General features: G+C 43.3%; 1 protein-coding gene across 8 annotated transcripts in view; it reads left to right on the top strand.

Moving 5' to 3' along the window:
- LOC128903096 (dymeclin) overlaps window positions 1-20003 on the top strand; it is a 240240-nt gene that overhangs the window by 165612 nt on the left and 54625 nt on the right. For all 8 annotated transcript variants that reach the window (XM_054187006.1, XM_054186999.1, XM_054187002.1 and 5 more), the window contains one exon: window positions 2776-2878. In XM_054187006.1, the coding sequence (XP_054042981.1) occupies window positions 2776-2878 (103 nt within the window). The remainder of the gene's footprint in view (window positions 1-2775; window positions 2879-20003) is intronic.

Below are 20003 nucleotides of genomic sequence, written 5' to 3'. Positions count from 1 at the left end.
TTGGCGATCCTTTTTCTTCCAAACTCTTCCTCTCTGGGAAATTTATCTGTATCTTCTGAAGCAGACAGTCACCAGATTTAACCTGTTCTTGCTGCACCGCCCGCCCCACCCCTCCCCCTTTCGCCCATAAGCATCACCAGGTTGGTTTTAACCGATTATTCTGTCTCTGCAGCACTAGATGGTGCTGATGACAGTATCTCTGAAATCTGAGCCTTCAAAAATATCAGCGATTCAAAAAGGAGTGCTGCTGTTTCAGGCCAAGGACCGGGCTGCAAATCCAAATTTTGGTTAGAACAAAAATTTCAGCGCGTGAATACAGACTGATTATGGAAGGGGAAAAAGATGGAAGCCTTACTAGTGTATCTTATTTGCGCGATGCTGCTTTTTAACGGGGAATGTTCTAGTGGTTTTGACTAATAGCTGTGAATTTAGTGGGAGGTTGGCATTTGGTCCCAGGAATGACACATCTTCTGGAGGCTGTGTTGGATAGCACGCAGGAAAAAATAAGATTCCCATTTTCATGACGTCAAATATATTGTCTTACCCTGAAAACACTAAATATTTTCAACTCTCGTAACCACCACGGAGGTCTTGTAATCTCATCTGATGTTCCTGCCATATCAGCCCAATTGCGATTATCACCGCCCCAGCAATAGTGTCCTGGTGGGACTGGGATTTGAGTGGCTGGGGACCAACCCTGGTTTCGGCCATGCCATCTCGAGCCCGTTCCTCAGGCTGAACCTTGAGGATGGTACAACGTACCCAAGGGCTCTCATGCAGGTTCATTAGATACCTTACGTGTGGTGAAGGTTGTCCGTAAAAGGAAGCTGTTAATCTGTTCTCAGAAATATCTGACTGAAGAGGTGTTGGGAAGCGGTGGAATTGATTGAGTTGGCTCTCGAGAGGTAAGATTTGGGCTTAAGAAGTGTAACTAATTCTTTGTGGTGGTGGTAAGTGTTGGAGAAGCCTTTTCCTGGGCCTCTTGAGTAGCAATGAGGGGATAAACAATGATACTCGGAGGAATTGACTCCTACACGCTATGAAGGATACGATATCAATGATATACGTTAAGTAAAAAAAAAAACCCTTATGAGGACTTCTTCAAATGCCGAGCATCCTTCCTTGAGGCAGAGAAGCTTTCCAAGCACCTGCCTCTGAGCACTGAAGCTGTCCTCCAGCTCTAAGAAATAGAGGCTATGTAGAATATAACACTGAGGTAGTATTTTGCCACTTAATTTTTTTAATTACTAAACTGGCTTTAATTAACAGCCCCTCTGCTGGGAGGACAGGCTGAGAGAGTTGGGGGGGTTCAGCCTGGAGAAGAGAAGGCTCCGCGGAGACCTTGGAGCCCCTTCCAGTCCCTCAAGGGGCTCCAGGAAAGCTGGGGAGGGACTCTGGAGCAGGGAGGGGAGCCACGGGACGAGGGGCAACAGTTTTAAACTGGAAGAGGGGAGATTTGGATTAGATCTGAGGAAGAAATTGTTTGCTGTGAGGGTGGTGAGCCCCTGGCCCAGGTTGCCCAGAGAAGCTGTGGCTGCCCCATCCCTGGAGGTGTTGAAGGCCAGGTTGGACGGGGCTTGGAGCAACCTGGGCTGGTGGAAGGTGTCCCTTGGAACTAGATGATCTTGAAAGTCCCTTCCAACCCAAACTATTCTATGATTTTGTGACTGAATCTGATAAAGCAGGAGTCTGACGCTGCTTTTTGTCCCAAGAGCAAGAGAAACCAACTCCAAGAGCAGCGTGCTTGGGCATTGGTGGTTTTGTTAGTGTTTATTTGTCAAAGCATCCTTTTTACCTTCTAAGGACCAATGCAGTCAACCTAGGAAAGCCTGATAGGAGTCCTGTAGTGCTCTGAAAAAAAGCCAGAAAAAATGTTTTTAAGTACAGAAATCCTTAAAACACGTGACCTATACCAAGATGGGGAGGGGGGAAAAATGGATTATCTGGGAATTGAAAGCCGTGTTTGAGGTATCTGGCGGCTTTACCGAATTATGAGACTCCTTGAAGCTGCTGAGCAGTAGCTGGTGGCCTTTGCCCACTGCTTCTGCTGACTTCTCATCCCTCCTTCCACCATTGCAGTCAAGTTACGTTCTCCTTATATATCAGATTATACCTGCCTCTCCGAGTGTCCTTGCCACGCTTTTTTTCAGAATGAACGAAAAAAATGTTTATTTCCCTGTATGTATATGGACCTCTGATTTCACAGGTTTTATATAAAGCTGGTATAATGCTCTATGCCTTGTCTTAAGCTAAAATAAATCTGAAAAAACCATATAATATTAAAATGCAAAAACTCGGCCTCCAAATCCCCAAAGCTTCTGTCGCATACTTGGATTCTTCCGATACTAAGCAAATAGGCTCTTGAAATGAATGATACACCAGATGCTTAAGGATATATTGCGATATATTGCAATATATCGCATGAGGTGCTGCACTTTGAAATGGCATTTTAGTGAACGCATACTGATTATGAACCAAAATTGCATGTATGCCATTGCTTCCATTGTAGTTTGACTTGTAAGAACTTAACCGTGAACACATGACTTTCTTCACGGCATTTATCCTATAGAGTATTTCTAATTCAAATTCCGCTGTTGCTTAGCCCAGATGTTAAATAAATAAAGAAGTTCTATAATTATTGCCCGTTGCATTTTTAAAATTTCCCTTACTCGAGTTTGTGTATGTACTAAAACCTCTCTTCTGACCAGATATTTCAGAACATTATTGAGAAATTATTTTAATTCTTTTTTTTTTTCTTCCTTTTCCCCCCTCCAGTTTATTTTCTTTGCTGTCGAAAAAACACAACAAAGTGTTGGAACAAGCCACCCAGTCCTTAAGAGGTTCCCTCGGTTCAAATGACTCTCCGCTTCCTGATTACGTGAGTATCGAACCGAAACGTTTTCAGTAGACGCTTCAGAACAGAAGTGGTGCATCCCTAAATCCGCAAAGATTTATCGCAACGCGTGACGGCTGAGTAACCACCGCCACCAAAATACAGGAACCTGTAGGAATGATGTCATGTCTGAAACGTCGTCTTTTTTTTTTTTTAAATAAAATCGCACTTACAAACAGCAAAACAAAACCGCAGCTATTCATAGCCAAGAGACTTACTGTACCCTGTCGGCTTGCAATTCTCGAGCCGTTTGTGTTCCAGGATATTCAAATCACACGGTTAAAAAAACCCCATTACTTTTAAGAACGGGGCTTTGGCATGCACGATACATTAAAATGCCTACAAATGATTGAAAATAATTCCCTAAAAATGCTAGAAAACAATTCCCGGTGAGCCTTTGCAGTCGTGGGGCAAACTGGTGTGTTCTGAAGACACGAATACATACAGTCCTCTTCGGTTTACTGAGCCAATACCCGCAAATAGGCAACAGTTTTAAAATTTAATTGCACGGCTTGTTGGAAGGTCTCTAGTTTGGGTACAAGAAGGAGACGTCTTCCACGGACTTGAATAATATCTTTGTACTGCTGAAGTATCTTTGGTTTGCACTCATTTGAACTCTTAACTGCAATGCTGTGTTAAAAAAAAAAAAAAAAAAAACAAACAAACAACACGTTGATTTATCAGTTGCTCTGGATTTTTGAGGATGAAAATGTGACAACTGTTTAATTTTCAGTGTTAATACGTGTTCCAGGACATGCCTCTCTGAGACTTTACGATCATATTACTCTAAGGTTAAGTATAAAAGTACCTAAAAAGATAATTTGATGTAATAGTTTAATGACTTGAGATTTAATTTAACTGCATCTTTCAGTTGTTATTCCTGACACGTACCGTACAAACTAGAGGCACTTCGTTCCTCAGAAATACGCGGGTTTATAGAGCGAGTGGATCCCTTGCAGGTTTTCCCTGTGTATTCCTGCTCTCTCACCGTGGCCTAATTCATGCGAAGCTCCTTATGACGCCTGTGGTTTTAGGGCTTCTGATTTCTCTCCCAGAAGTTGCCATCTAACCTTTCGATTTTTGGAGCTTGAAACACTTCAAGAACCTCCTCAAGTTAGTTTGTGGTTAAAGAGCAGGAGATCCCACTTCTGTTTGCCTGGTAAGGTGATACACAAGCTGGATAAAGCTTTTTCCTCTCCGTGGGCCCGAACAACTGGAAGGCCCCGAGACTTCAGACACCTTGGAGAGGATTTGGTGGCCCTTTCCCGTGGGTTCACGTCTCGAGGAGTAGGGGCTCATGGTGTAGGGGCTTCCACGGTTGTGAGGACTGCAGTATTTTGGATGCATTGAGCATTTCTGAGTGTTGTGAGTGACGATACTGTTGGGGCTGTGTTTCTCAGAGATGTCTAACCCCGGTGTCATGCCTGGTTGCGGCTTAAGCAATTACCCTGCTACATGTTCAAATTCCTCCTGTGGTCTCCTGGTTCTTTATTGAGCTCTCCTGGAGAGCTGGGGGGCTTCAGTTGGCTTTCAGGACAGAGGGAGGCTGCTTTGGTGGACGTGAAAGCTTTTCATACCAGAGATACATCATACCATATCTCTCAGCCTGGAGAAGAGAAGGCTTCGGGGAGACCTTGGAGCCCCTTCCAGTCCCTCAAGGGGCTCCAGGAAAGCTGGGGAGGGACTCTGGAGCAGGGAGGGGAGCCACAGGATGAGGGGGAACGGTTTCAAACTGGAAGAGGGGAGATGTAGATGAGATCTGAGGAAGAAATTCTTTGGTGTGAGGGCGCTGAGCCCCTGGCCCAGGTTGCCCAGAGAAGCTGTGGCTGCCCCATCCCTGGAGGGGTTCAAGGCCAGGTTTGGCCGGGGCTTGGAGCAACCTGGTCTAGTGGGAGGTGTCCCTGCCCAGGGCAGGGGGGTGGCACTGGATGATATTTAAGGTCCCTTCCAACTCTAACCATTCTGCCATTCCATACTATACCATGAGCTGGTTCTGCATAACATGAAGTATCCCAGCCCAGAGGGGATGAAGTGAGAGCTTGCGACAGGGTTTATGGGCACAGGGGCTCCATAAGCTGGAGTTGCTGCCAAAGGCTGTATTTTGAATCTAACCTCTGTGGCATTGTGGGGTCTTTATTAAATAACTGTCAAGCATCTTCAGGTGTCTGGAGAACAGGGCTGACATTTTTAACACTGACTTCTACCCCTAAAGCAGGGACTGCGGTTGTATGTGGCCTGTTGTCAGAATATTGAGTTTATGAAAAGAAACCCTTGCATTTTCTTTCCTAGACAAGCAAATTGCCATCCTCACTGTTCAGAGGAAAGAAAACAGTGAGATACACACATGTGTTTGTAAAAGAGCCCGTATAAATAAATATATATATATGTGCACACACACGTAGGCATTATATGTGGGAATATATAGACTCATAGAATGGTTTGGGTTGGAAAGGACCTTCAAGATCATCTAGTTCCAACCCCCCTGCCTTGGGCAGGGACACCTCCCACCACACCAGGTTGCTCCAAGCCCCGGCCAACCTGTCCTTGAACCCCTCCAGGGATGGGGCAGCCACAGCTTCTCTGGGCAACCCGGGCCAGGGGCTCACCCCCCTCACAGCAAACAATTTCATCCTCAGATCTATATGTGTATATATTTTGAGGTGCGTAAGAATCTGGTGCTTGAAAATGTTTTTATAGATTTTTGGACTTCTTTTTAGCTTCGTGGATGTGATCTATACTGTAGCTAAGGAAGGACCCGAGGTGCTCTGCGTACGTAGTTATCCCCTAAGAGAAGGAGCCACCTGCGAAACGCAGCTGGGGAAGCGCTGCGGAGTGCAGCCCGGAGATTTAGTTGCTTCACTGAATTTCTTCCCTTTTATTGTCGGTGTGACGTAGGGAGGGGAGAAGGACAGCAGTTGGAAAGATTGCTGGAAGGGAGTGTAAAATCCCTGAAGTTCATTGCCGGTATTTTGAAAGAACGTATACTTTTATACATGGCTGCTTTTTTTTTTTTTTTTAATCTCCAAATTGCTCGAGTTCCAGCTCAATTTGCGGCATAGGCACTTGACTAAATGAAAGTCGAGGCCAGATTTCATTTACTTCAGCATATTCTGCTTCTGAAAGCCCATGTTTGTGTTGTCTGTAAGAATAGGGACAAATCTGGGAACCGGGATAACTTTAAGCTTCCGATGTCCTGAAGCTCATTCTACTGCCGTATCCCAGCACGGAGGTAAAGCGAGGGATAGTACCAAGGTTGCCTGTTCTGCCCAGGCTTATGTCTAGAGAGGAGGAGGATTGCTTAGTAGGCTATTGTCTTCATAGGTTTCGTTCAGATCAGTCAAACATATGCTTTCAAAACGTATTTCTCATTATTTTAGTTATTTTAAAATGTATTTAATTCATTTAACTTACAAATGATTTTTTTTCTCATGGTGGTGTGTAATCCAAAAGTGAGTTTTCGTGGCACCTGCGTCGCAAGGGTTAAATCATACAGCAAATTATTGTGGGTGTTGCTTACGGTCTTACCTTCCTTTCCGTGCCTTTCTGCTCATTTCTGAGTACTAGACTTCGAAAAACAAATTATGGTAAATACCGGGCATTCCTTCTTCGGACGAGGAAGGATATGGAAGGGGAAAAAAAAGGCAGCATCAGTGATCTTGAATGAAACCCTGTCCGTCGTGAGCATCCTGTGGTGGACGTGACGTTACATCCCATGCTGTACCGCAGACACACAAAGGGAGCAAACGGAGATGGGATGGAGATCTCTTAAATCCCGAGTGCTCGAGCAGTGGTAGTGTTTCTCCCGTACTTTGCTTCCGTTCCTGTGAAAACCCAAGTTTTTGACCTAATCTAAAGTCCCTAAGCTGTTGATTATTGATGGTGCTAAAGAATATCTTGGGATTCTCCTTTTTTGTGGTCTTTTTGTGAGTATCTGCTGCTACCATCGGGTCTCTGGTGCGCCGACAAGCCTGCGGGAATTTTTGCTGTCAACTAGGATAAGGAACCGACCCCGTTGGCTTCTATAGCGTTCCTGAGGAGGTTTGCTGAGCTTTACAAAAAAAAAAAAAAAAAAAAAACACCAAACAAAGAGCAAATTGTCCTGCTTATTAAGGCTAGACCAGTTTCCCGGTCCTTTCCCGATAAACCGTTGTCAGTACGATGAGGTCTGGGAGGAGGATGGAGAAGCCAGCAGGGAGAAGAACCCCCTGTCATCAAACCATCACCTTGGAGACAGGATCCTTGGTCAGACCGGTTCTTAGGGTACTTAATTTACTAATTGTTTATCAAGCTTTAGTATTAAGCATTATTTTTGTAGTAGCAATGACCTGTTTTGAAATCCCACACCTCGGTTAAGTTGTCCTTGTCCACGAGGATCTCCAGGTTTGACGAAATGGGAAGAATCCGGTTAGGCTTTTTGTTGCTTTTTCGCGTGCAATGAAAACGCAGTTTCCAAAATCTTGAACAAAGCAGAAAACTGGTAATAAAACAATTGGGAATTTTGCTTCTTCCGGTTCAGATCAAGACGAATTACTTCAGTAAACATATCAGTGATATTCTTTGTAATTTTATTACGGCCTGATGTAATTTGTTAAATCAGAGATATTTAGCAGCGTAACCGGAGGCATGCGAACTTCCCTTGGAAAGCAGCACATCAGAGCTGTTGGTGGAGCTACTGTCTACCCAAATGGTTGCTTTTTAAGGATTTCATTGCGTTGTCTGCGATTTTCAAGCACTTCAACACTTCTTACACTGCAGCTGGTAACAAGGGATTCTCCTTAAATATTTCTAGGAAGGGAGAGGATGGAGAATCATAGAATCGTAGAAAACAGTTTAGGTTGGAAAAGACCTTAAAGATCATCCAGTGCCACCCCCCTGCCCTGGGCAGGGACACCTTCCACCAGCCCAGGTTGCTCCAAGCCCCGGCCAACCTGGCCTTGAACCCCTCCAGGGATGGGGCAGCCACAGCTTCTCTGGGCAACCTGGGCCAGGGGCCCACCACCCTCAGAGTGAAAAATTTCTTCCCATTATCTCATCTCAATCTCCCCTCTTCCAGTTTAAAACCGTTCCCCCTCGTCCCATGGCTCCCCTCCCTGATCCAGAGTCCCTCCCCAGCTTTCCTGGAGCCCCTTGAGGGCCTGGAAGGGGCTGGAAGGTCTCCGCGGAGCCTTCTCTTCTCCAGGCTGAACCCCCCCAGCTCTCTCAGCCTGTCCTCCCAGCAGAGGGGCTCCAGCCCTCCCAGCATCTCCGGGGCCTCCTCTGGCCCCGCTCCAACAGCTCCGTGTCCTTCTGCTGTTGGTGCCCCAGAGCTGGAGGCAGCACTGCAGGGGGGTCTCCCCCGAGCGGAACAGAGGGGCAGAATCTCCCCCCTCGCCCTGCTGCCCACGCTGCTGGGGACGCAGCCCAGGCTGTGGGGGGTTTCTGGGCTGCCAGCGCACATTGCTGGGTCGTGTTGAGCTTCTCATCCACCAGCACCCCCAAGTCCTTCTCCTCAGGGCTGCTCTCCATCCATTCTCCACCCAGCCTGGATTTGTGCCTGGGATTGCCCGGACCCAGGCGCAGGACCCTGCACTTGGCCTGGTTGAACTTCATGAGGTTGGCATGGGCCCGCCTCTCCAGCCTGAAGAAGAAAGTAAATTTTGAATTTTGGCAAGCTTGTGTCAAGAGGTTCAGAATTCTCTCGCTGACGTAAGGAAAAAAAAAAAAAAAAATTGCTTAATGCAAAAATTGAGGAAAATAAAAATCAAATGTAGGACTAGTTTTAGATTCAAATAGTTTGGCGTGCATCGTCCCTTGGGTCTGCGTTTGGATATGTAGCTTTTGATTTGGTTTCTAAATTTATTTCAGCATCACCTAATGCAACCCAGGGACGAGGGATTTTATGGCAGTGGGAGCCCAAACTCGTGTTGACTGGTGGTGGGCGGGAAGTCGGAGGAGTTCAAAGAAAACCCCTTGGAGCACATTTGGTGAATGTCTCAACACCCCGGGTCAGGGTCGCCCCACGCTGCTGTCTGCGGGAGTTTCTTCTCTTCCCATCCGTAGGGATTTTACCGACAGCCTTCGCTTGCTTTAATGGGATAATATCAACAGAAAATAGTGTAGGTAAGATGATTACTAGCTACATAGGAAAAATTTAAAAAGTCGCTTCACTTTAACTCTTTTTTTTTTTTTTTTTTTTTTTACCTTCTAAATTTTGCCTATAAAAAAATCGCATTGTTCTATCCAGCTGACGCTTAAACGTGTTAGGAAAAATTCTAAAAAAAAAACCCCCCTACTTAGTGCCAGCATCTTCAGTTATTTCATATGTAAGGCTGTCACTCACCCAGCGCTTGGACGGTGGAGGAATTTTGTGAGTGATAGAATAAAATATAGTTTAGTTTCAGACTATTATATTTACAAATGTGCTCCTGTGAATAGATTAAAAGCCATCCCTGGGCAAAAATCTGCGGCTTGTGTGTTAGTTTGGGTATAGAAATAAATGCATGTTGGCAATCCAAAGGGAAAAACGTGAAGAATACGAATGCAGTGAGCTATGTGTATACATATATATTGAAAAATATATGTGTATATATATTAAATATGTTATATATTTCTATTATATATTCTGTTTTTTATATTATATTGATATGTTTATATATTTATATGTGATGAGTTATATATTTATATGTAATATATTCTATATTTTTATATAAATATATATACAAAGTATATGTTTTTATATTAAAAATATAAATATATGCAAAGTATATACATTTTTTTATATAATATACGTATAAAACGTTTGCAGTAGCAAAGCCTGGTGGTACTGGGAGAGTTCCCAGTCAGAGCTGACTTTTCCTGGCTCCTTCCCAACCCAGTTAAATCTACCTGCTGTGCGGAGCTAGCGTTACACGGAGGCTTGGAATTCTGCGAACGTCAATGAGTTTTTCCCCTCTCGGCTTAATAATGAGAATTCAGCTTTGCATTTGGGCGATGAGATTTCTCGATTCCTTTTTTTCCTTCTCAGTTTGCGCTCCGTAATGGGCGAAATGAAGTCCAATATTTAGCTGCTTCTTTGATTTATCCTTGATTTCTATGGTAAATAGAAAGCAGCTGTCCGTTTAAGCATCTAATTCTTGAAACTCCGAGGCCCCTCAAGCGTCATCTGGAAATAATGTAGCTTGTAAAACAAAGCTAAGAAGAAAAAGCAATGTTTGTTTTATGTGGGATGAATGACTTCAGTTGGGGTCCTTCTAATTCGGCCATTATGAGGGTTATTAAAAAGCAGTATTACAAAAGTGGTTTCAACAAAAAAAGGATTTTTATTTTTTTTTATTTTTTTGGTAACTTGTATCTTGGTATTAGAGTTGATGATATTCAAAGCTGCGAGTTCTTCGTAAACAGTCATTATTTTAGTTTCTCCAACGGAGAGCCAACTTAATCCGCCCCTTGTACATGGGTAGATGTTAAAAGTTTCCCCTATTTCATTTATTCCCCAGGAAGAAATTGTCTTTTATAAGTGAGGATTCCATATTTATCTTAGAAATTTGGGATTGCTAAAGAGCAGGTTAAAATAAGGTCTGCGAACTGCAGCATTAGCTGTCTTTTGAAGCTAATGAAACAAATCTAGAATCTTACCGATTTTCTGGATTCGGTTGCGTTACAGCGGATGAAAGATAATGGTCCCAGTCTGAAGTCAGCCTTATTTTCACTATCTGTCGTTAACCGTGGCCTCGCTCAACAGTTAAAGCAAAATGAACGTTCTAGAAATAAGTAATATTAACAGCCGTAGATTAAAATATTTTGTCCGTGATATTTTTCCACCATTACATTGTCATATCAATCCCGTTCTGTCCCTGTCATGGCAACAACTAGAGTTTTTTCATGTAATAATTCGGTATTTCAGGTAAGGTTATGGGATCTTGTGGTGGAGACATATTTTGACGAAGGGCGACGTGCAAAAAAGTGAATATTTTTAGTGTATCCAGCACGTAGCAAACAAGTATTTCGTTTACTATCAGTGTGAGGAGTATTTGAACTGTAAATAAAAGTTGTGGTGCTTTGGGGTCATACAATCTGTTCGCTGCTCACATATCTAATATCACATTAGATATGCTGCAGCTCTATCTAATTTTTTTTTAATTATCTAAAGAACTGGTTCAATGCAGAGCTCCGCCACCAGACATAAGTGTTTTCCTATAAACGCGCGCAATCGTGAAGAAATAGGAAGTCTTCCCTGCGATCGTCTGATGACTCTAGTAATGATGCAGAAATGAAATTAAACCCACTTCCAAATAAACCGGTCGGCCGTAATAGAGTTAGTGGGATGCAATTAACGTTGTTTAGCGGGTAGTCTGTAAAATACTGCTTCGCCCTAACTGCTGTGAAGGTACAAAACGCATCTTACTTCTTTAGCTGTAGAATTGAACGCACCGTTGGCCAAATGGGAAATTTTTAGCAAAGTACATCGAGGACTCCTAATGGAAATATATCCGTATGCGTCGAATAGTCGGGCCGGGGCGGGGAGGGGGGGGAGCTAAGTTAGTTTATTTTGTCATGACGTTTCTTCAAAACTCAGAAGCCACCTACTTTTCACCCAAAGCATTGCCTAGATCTCTTCCGTCTTCTTTTTGCCTGGATTTTCTTCCAGTTTTATGTGTCTTATAAATGTGTATATTTAATAGTCTAAACAACTTGGGGTTTGTGCGTGAATTTTTAGATCCTTTTGTTGGCGCCTTTATCAAACCTCTAAGAAGAGGTTTATACAAGAAAACACTTCTCTAGGATGTTTACTGAAGGTAGGATATGGTAAACCCCATGTTATGTTTTAATGGGTTTGTACGGTATGTGGATTCCAGCAATTGAAACGGCAACTAAAAAGGAAAACGCCTTGTTTTGCACTAAATTACCTTCTTTTTGATTACTCTGAGTTGATGGCTCAAGCGTAGAAGTGATATTTTCAATATCAGGTTATTCTTGGGTATGCCTGTCTCCACTCCAGTGTGGAGCCAAAGGCCTATAAATACATTTTCTAAATATTAGTCATACCCTCCCTCAGATGAATTATATTTTAGTTTAAGAATATCACTCCTACCTAATCCCCCTATTTTTATATCATCAAAAATAGCAATTTCAGAAGAGACCGAAATAACCAACCTAACCCAAATCTAAAGCAAGCTTTTTGGATTGAGTAATAGCCAAATTCTGCAGTTCTGCCCGAATTCTTAATCAGTTCTTTCCTTGAAATGAATTGGAAACTTTTCTGTGAAACTGCTGCATAAATTATCCTGAAACAGAAAGAAGAAACTATCCTAAAATCCCGGGATAAAGATGTTGGTGAAGTTCAGACTATTTAAACTTCCATATATTAGCCTGAATAGTTATTTGCAGTTGATCTTTGCGTTAGTGTGGTTGAAGGATTTTTGGACAAATACGCTGAAGAACATCAAGATGATGTTCTCCTTTCGTCGTTCAGGAGTTCCACAAAAGTCTCATTGGTGTCTGGTTTTCGTATTACGTAGGTGGCATTAATCCTTATTTCACTTGCAAATTCTCGGTATTTGGCAAAATAAGGGTGAAAATCACTATATTTTTTTTTAAAAAAAAAAAAAAAGAAAATTCTCTGTGGTGGCAGAATCTTATGATCATCTGATGGAAAAGTCTTTCATTCTTCAGATTTATGAGACGTGAGAACAAATTGGAAGAAGTGGGAAGAACTTCTGGCATTAGCAATACAAACACCTGCTAAAGCCTTTTAAAAGTCCGTTATTTTGGCCGTTACACAGTTTTGAAGAAAGCAAAACACGAACATTATAATTTTTTACTTATTGTCCTCCTTTCATAGTTACATAGGTTTAGGGTATTGTCATTATTTTGGAGTAAAGGGTATAAATGATGGCATTTGTTTGCATTTCTGTACTGAAAAGAGGTGGTTTTGATAAGACCACTTAAATGAGTGTCCTTAAAAGAGAAGATGATGAGTCAGAGAATAGAATCATAGAACAGTTTGGGTTGGAAGGGACACTTAAAGGCCATCTAGTCCCAACCCCCCTGCCCTGGGCAGGGACGCCTCCCACCACACCAGGTTGCTCCAAGCCCCGGCCAACCTGGCCTTGAACCCCTCCAGGGATGGGGCAGCCACAGCTTCTCTGGGCAACCTGGGCCAGGGGCTCACCACCCTCACGGCAAAGAATTTCTTCCCAATATCTCATCTAAATCTCCTCCCTTTCAGTTTGAAGCCATTCCCCCTCGTCCCATGGCTCCCCTCCCTGATCCAGAGTCCCTCCCCAGCTTTCCTGGAGCCCCTTGAGGGCCTGGAAGGGGCTGGAAGGTCTCCGCGGAGCCTTCTCTTCTCCAGGCTGAACCCCCCCAGCTCTCTCAGCCTGTCCTCCCAGCAGAGGGGCTCCAGCCCTCCCAGCATCTCCGGGGCCTCCTCTGGCCCCGCTCCAGCAGCTCCGTGTCCTTCTGCTGTTGGTGCCCCAGAGCTGGAGGCAGCGCTGCAGGGGGGTCTCCCCCGAGTGGAGCAGAGGGGCAGAATCCCCCCCCTCGCCCTGCTGCCCACGCTGTTGGGGACGCAGCCCAGGCTGCTGGGGGGGTTTCTGGGCTGCCAGCGCACATTGCCGGGGCATGTTGAGCTTCTCCTCCACCAACACCCCCAAGTCCTTCTCCTCAGGGCTGCTCTCCATCCCTTCATCCCCCAGCCCATATTGATGTCAGCGGTTGCCCCAACCCAGGTGCAGCACCTTGCCCTTGGCCTGGTTGAACCTCATGAGGTTCACAGGGGCCCGCTTCTTGAGCTTGTCCAGGTCCCTCTGGATGGCATCCCATCCCTCCAGTGTGTCGACCGCACCACCCAGCTTGGTGTCACCTGCAAACTCGCTGAAGATGCTGAAGAAGATGTGAGCGCTTGGTTTAGAAATGGTTGAGCACTATCTCAGGGTCCCTTCACACCTCCCCAGATTAAGCAGTAGAATTTTGTACCCTGATTTTTTTCTGCTGTGCGTCAATTTGAGTTGCATTTGGGAGAGCTGGAAGCAGCAGCGGGATTTTAGAAGGGCCTGAGGTGTGATACAGCAGGAGCTGTGGGTAGAATATGCGATAAATTAAGATAAAACCTTCACAGGCCCCTCCGTAAATAGTGTTTATTGCTTCACCGTAAGCCAACATTTGCTCCACTCAGACTAATGACAAATTTTGTTGAAAAAAGTAACAGCACTGATCTTCCGAAGTGTCTTCCGTCGCAGATGTGGTCTTTAGACCCTTTTCCTGCTGCTTCCTTCACACGAGTGGGTTGTTTGGAGCTTTTCAGGAGACGGTGATTTCTCTGGATGGTTGGGCTTTGTCAAACCTCCGGAGACAAACGGAAAAACCCAGCTCTCCAAAGAAGAGGATTTATTTTTGTTAACTGCTATGTATTTCACCAACAGCAGTAAAACAAACTTTTAGTCTTCCTAGAGCAAGGTTTGGATTGAAAAATGTAGCGCTTAAAAACCAGAAGTCCGTTACCGTATGTTATAAACATCGCCGTAATTCTTTTTTTGGACATGCAGCCATATAAAGGAAAGGAAAGGGATGCAGAAGGAATTCTGTTCAGACCCTTTTAGGCTCTTTGGTACTAAATACTTCATCGGAATCGGAATCTTTTTACGCCGCTTTTTCTAGATGAGATCTTGGCGAAACGTGAGAACTCTTCGATGCTACAGCTTCCATTTCAGGCTTCTTCCCTTTGTATTTTACAGGGAAACTTATGGATTAACCAGTGAGGTTTTGGAACTCTTTCAGTCGTTTAAAAAAAATCAATCTGTTTATATCGAAGGGTAATAAATAGTTATTAAAAACAAAAAAAAGGCATAACAAGGATTTTTAGCTTCCTTCATTGTTCAGATTCCTTCATCGCAGATACCCGTGATTTGGAATTGGAAAGACAGACGGAGAAAATAAGAGGAATGAAGGTAAATCAAGACTTGGTGATTTTTGAAAAAGATAAGAAATTGTTCACCCATCAAATTGCTGCTCAAATCCGTCTGAACCGAAACACGAAGAAGTTAAAATGGGACCATTTTTGACCTCTTCAGAGTCGCCCTTATTCCAGTTGTGTCCAAATTACGGAAGCGCGGTCCCATCAACTTGAAATTTGTCTTCTTGGAGGGGTATTATCCCCCTGAAGAAGATGTCTCGCTTTCTCGCGCTAATGGCTCTTGTTAATATTACCTATAATGTCAAGCAGCTGCTGCTAATTAGCAGCATGGGTGGCCAAGGGACCGAAGGATGGGATGAAGGAAAGGAGAATATTTTAGAAGGAATGATGAGTCAGTTAGGACTGAAAGACAGTCCTGGTACGAAGTGAAAAAGAAAAAAGGTTGGAGAAGAAAGAGGATTGATGTAGGCGAGAAATTCCGAACCAAAAGGAAAATGCCGGGGCTGGTTCCTCTCCTCCTGCTCACAAGAAGTATCACGTGGAGCAAAATAAGGCGCACAAAATCGATTTCCTCATCACCTGGCCTGAAACGCAGCGTTAAAGAACGGTAGAATAGAGAATTTTAATGGTGTTTATCCCCGTTGACGGCGGTGGATTCTTGTTCTCTGTGGAATAACGTTGCGGGAAAGCTGTCAAACACGTGACGAGCGTATTTAGAAGAAATAGAAATTTAGAAGAATCTCTGGTTTTCGTGTTTATTGAATTCTGTAAAGTCACCCTAATGTTTTTCGCAGGCATAATTGGAATGCTAAACTTTTATTTCCCTTTCCTGTAACCAGCGATTTCCCTTTAATTTCTCATTTCTTTGCAGTTTAGGAACTAAGTGAAATAGAGGGATACATTACTCGTTTTATACGCCGAATGAGTTTTTGTAAATGGGAATTCTCCCACAGAGTGGTTAATTACAGTCAAAATAACCCAGAAATTGGACAAAAAGTGTCAATTCGTAACACACCGTGAGTTAGATACAGCCTTGATGGTTAAAGGGCTCTGCGTGGTGATAGTTAGGTGAACTTGTAATTAAATTGTACCTTAACATTTGAGGATAAGGAGAAGCCTGGATTTTCGGTCTGATGTCTGGCTTTTGAGAGCTTAACCCCACAGCTTGCATTTTAAAGCGACAGCAGGAGAGGTTTTGGATTGACATATAAATAAATACTTTTCTTTTTTTTTTTGGTTTATACTAACGTAAAATTTTGTAATTTTTTTTCAAGGGGAAAGAAACTAAAAAAAAAAAAAAAAAAGCTGATCGTTATATTCTGTATCTGTTTTCTGCCAGTGAAATACCAGACGTAAAGCCGTTTCAGGGAAATACCTTTTAAAACATTCATAACAAGAAAAGACTCTTAGATATTACCATTATTTAAGCCCGCTGTGTCCTTATCCCCGACGCTGCTGGGAGATGCCGCTGATTTGCCTGCGCTGCTCTGAAGCAAAGTTGAGACGCGTAAGATATTTTACAGGGGGGGTGTTTTTTTATTGCCCTTCAGATATGTTACTGGAATGTGATGGAGTTTTTCCAGCGCTCCTCTCGGACGTATTTAGGCTGAAGCCCAAGCTGAGTGAGCTGTGGCCCGCTACTGAAGAATATGACGTTTTTTTCTTCAAAGACACTCTGTTCTGCTGCATTTTTCTTGATACGGAGCCGGTACGAGGCGTACGGAGGCTGTTCCGCTCCAGCCTTTTGTGTGTGTGCTAACCCAAACGCTTGACCTCGGAGCATCCGTTTCCTAATAACAAAACCCAACCGTCCTATTCGAGAGGAAAGAAGATGGATTGTAACACTACAATCAGGATAGATGTCATTTTGTCATTGCGAAAGGGAGCGAAATCTGAAAGTACATCTCTTCCCGCCAGATCAAGTGAAAAGAGAATGGATGTCGCGGTTCCTAAAGGCAGGTCTTTGAGCTACTCGCCAGCAACTCGTCCGTGGCACTTGCAAAGAACTCAGATGTTGCTCGATGCAGAGGAAAAAAAAAAAAAAAAAAAGATTATCTGAACAAATAACGACAAGTTTTCCCGTTCCCACACTAATCCTTTAGCTTTTGATCGATGGAGACAATAGAGAAGAGTCATGTCGCATTCCCCTGGGAAAAAGCTTCATTGAATTTTTCTGAAATATCAAATAATTTTTCCACGGTAAATTAGCCGTCTCATCTCGTGGTGGACTCTGTTAATTAGAATTCATTCGAGAAACTTAGCTTAATTTATAAGTAAACCAACCGTAATTGCTCGCTGGGTTTTGGTGAGGAACAGTTGACTGACTCCAGGCTGGAGGTACAAGATGCCCAAACTTCTCTGTCTTTCAAACACAGTGATTTCTTGCTTTGCCCGTGTCTGTCACTACTGCACTTTATGAACCAGACTACACAAAATTCAGCGTTTACCCCGACATAGATGAGACTTCATAAATATTTGAGGCAAATTTTATTTGTTTGGGCAATGCAGGTTTCCCATATTTCCATCAGGAGTGTTTTTCTTCAGCCTTTGAAAAAAATGTCCTCTGTTCCTTATAGCTCGTTTTGGAACGGGTACCTCTGTACACAGGCTTCTAGGATTATTTTCTATGAGTTTTGGAGTTTCCAAATCTCAGTTAAAGGTTCGTTTTTCGGCGTTCAGGCTCCGGCTGCTGTGTGCTTCCGGACCATTCGGCAGGAAGCGGAGCAGTGCTCAGCAGCTTCTCTGTTTATCAGAATTGATGCAGCGGCCAGGGGAATGCACTTGAAAAATAAGTTGGAATGTAGTAAAAACATTTCATCTAAAAATGATTCCCATTTATTTGGTTTGCCTGCTGTCAGCTCTCAAAAAGCTGTTTCTCATCTCCTTCTTATTTACGTTTTGTCCAACCTGCGAGAGCAGTTCTTGAAATTTGATTATGGAGGTTTTTCAGGCCCATCGTAATAGAATAAATGATACTACTACTGGCAGTGACTAATTTTGGAGAGGTGCTAAGGTAAGAGGGAACTTTCTTATACTTTATTATATTTTAAAAGGGCTTGCCTGTAGGTCGTTTGGACTGCAAACCACTTCAAAGACCAATAATGCCGTTTTTCCTTCTAATGTGGTAGGTTTCTCACATCTTTTTTTTACGTGTACTCTTTAATTTTCACAATGTTTAACACCCCAACTTCCTGAAAGGAGGGTGTAGCAAGGTGGGGGTCGGTCTCTTCTCTCAAGTAACAGGTGATAGGACAATAGGAAACGGCCTCAAGTTGTGCCAGGGGAGGTTTAGGATGGATATAAGGAAGAATTTCGTCACCAAAAGGATTATCAAGCGTTGGAACAGGCTGCCCAGGGCAGTGGTGGAGTCTCCATCCCTGGAGGGATTTAAAAGATGGGTAGAAGCGGTGCTGAGGGACATGGGTTAGTGGTGGCCTTGGCAGCGTTGGGTTGATGGTTGGACTCGATGATCTTAAAAGTCCTTTCCAACCTAGGCGATTCTATGAATTAGTATAGTACGTGTGTCAAGTAGGCTCACAGAGTTGTATTTCTGACTTACTTTTCTAACCGTGCTGCTGTATCTTAATCTATCAGAAGAAATAAAAGCACTCGTCATGATTTATCTTCAGCGCTGGTGTGAAATGGTGGCTGTAAAGCAGCGTATTCCTGCTCCCAACAGTTTAGGAAGCTTGGACCGTGATCAAGTGGGATAAGGATATTATTATCATTATTATTAAACCTGGCTAATATTGTCAGGAGGCTGTCTACAGTTGTGGTGATTTTCTATTAATGTCTTATTTAACTTGGGTGAGCAAAGCAGGAGTCTTTGAGGAGGGACACTGGGTGGCCTCAGCAATACCACGGCTTTGCTGGCTTGCTTGACGTTCCCCCAATGATAATGATGGAAACGTCTGCTCTGCGAACTCCTCCTGACTTTCTTATGCCTCCCACAGAAATTTCAATAGCGATTTTCACCCTCGGGGCAAGAATACAGAACTTTTTGGCTGCTGAGGGCGTGGAGAGTAGCACTGACTTTTCCCACTGAAGTCCTGTGCGTCATCAGGACCAGAAGATCTTCTGCTTGATAGTATGGAATTTATGGAAACTGGATGCAGTCCATTTTTATTATTGAGGACTTGGATTCCATAGCCTCGCTTGTGATGTTTCTTCTCCTAAGTGGGGTCAAAATTGCTCAGGGTGGTACTTTCAGTGGAAGACAACTGTCATCGTTCCAAGGGAATGGTGGTTTTCAAATGTCGTGGGAAAGATGTTGAGCCACAGTCTCTAATCAGTGAGGAACCAGGGAAGAACTTCTGAATCCGTCTTCTCCACGGTTGACAGCTTTAGTGAGGGATTGGTATTTATTCCGTTAGTTTTGATACTTTCTCAATTAAAATTGCTTAGACGCCGAAGATAGGTCTCCAAAATCCGTAGCACTGAGCGATCTTCTTGAATGACAGCAGTTGGTTCATTGGAAGAACGCTCTTAGAGGTAGATATATTTTGCAATGAGCGTCATAGTTGTTGCTGCCAAATACAATACCAAGGGTGAAGAAAATAGTTGATAAAATAGTCAGAGATGAGGCATAAATGAAGGGGCTATAAGGAACTGGTGGATGAATTACATTCTTTTAACCGTGGTGTGCTGTATGAAGGAAAGTTTGGGAGGTGCGAAGGGAAAATGTGAAGAAAACTGTTTGCTTTAAATTGCTAATTGGTCTTTTTTTTCTGTCTTTTGGCAAGATGTAATGTTTTCCCGTCCTGTTCTTCGTCATGATAGAAATAAGGGCTTCTCTACTTCAGTTAAACATCATATAGGATAAAAAAGCTAAGAACCCATGCCAAATAAGCATTAAAGATAATAATAATAGAATAATAGAATCGTTTAGGTTGGAAAAAACCTTTAGATCATCAAGTCCAACCATTAGATCTGATAAGGATTCTTATAAGATCTGATAAGGATCCTTAAATCCGGCCTTAAGTACATATTACACAAAAACATCCGTGCGTATGTCAGCGGCTGTACCCTCCTGCAAAAAGCGTTAAGAGGTTCGTCAGAAATCGTCTTTAAGGAAGGTACTTTTAGGTCTAGAGATGTCATTAAGTAGTCCTTGAAAACTTGCGAAAATGTGAAAAGCTTAGGTGAACGTTGTGTAAAACCTGCCGTGGAATTGTTAAAAAAAGATATATATATATGTCTAAAATAATTAGGAAGTGT

Source organism: Rissa tridactyla, chromosome Z, assembly GCF_028500815.1.
Source record: "Rissa tridactyla isolate bRisTri1 chromosome Z, bRisTri1.patW.cur.20221130, whole genome shotgun sequence".
NCBI classification, from domain to species: Eukaryota; Metazoa; Chordata; class Aves; order Charadriiformes; family Laridae; genus Rissa; species Rissa tridactyla.
The sequence above is the reverse complement of the archived record's forward strand: the minus strand, read 5'-3'. Positions and strand labels throughout refer to the sequence as shown.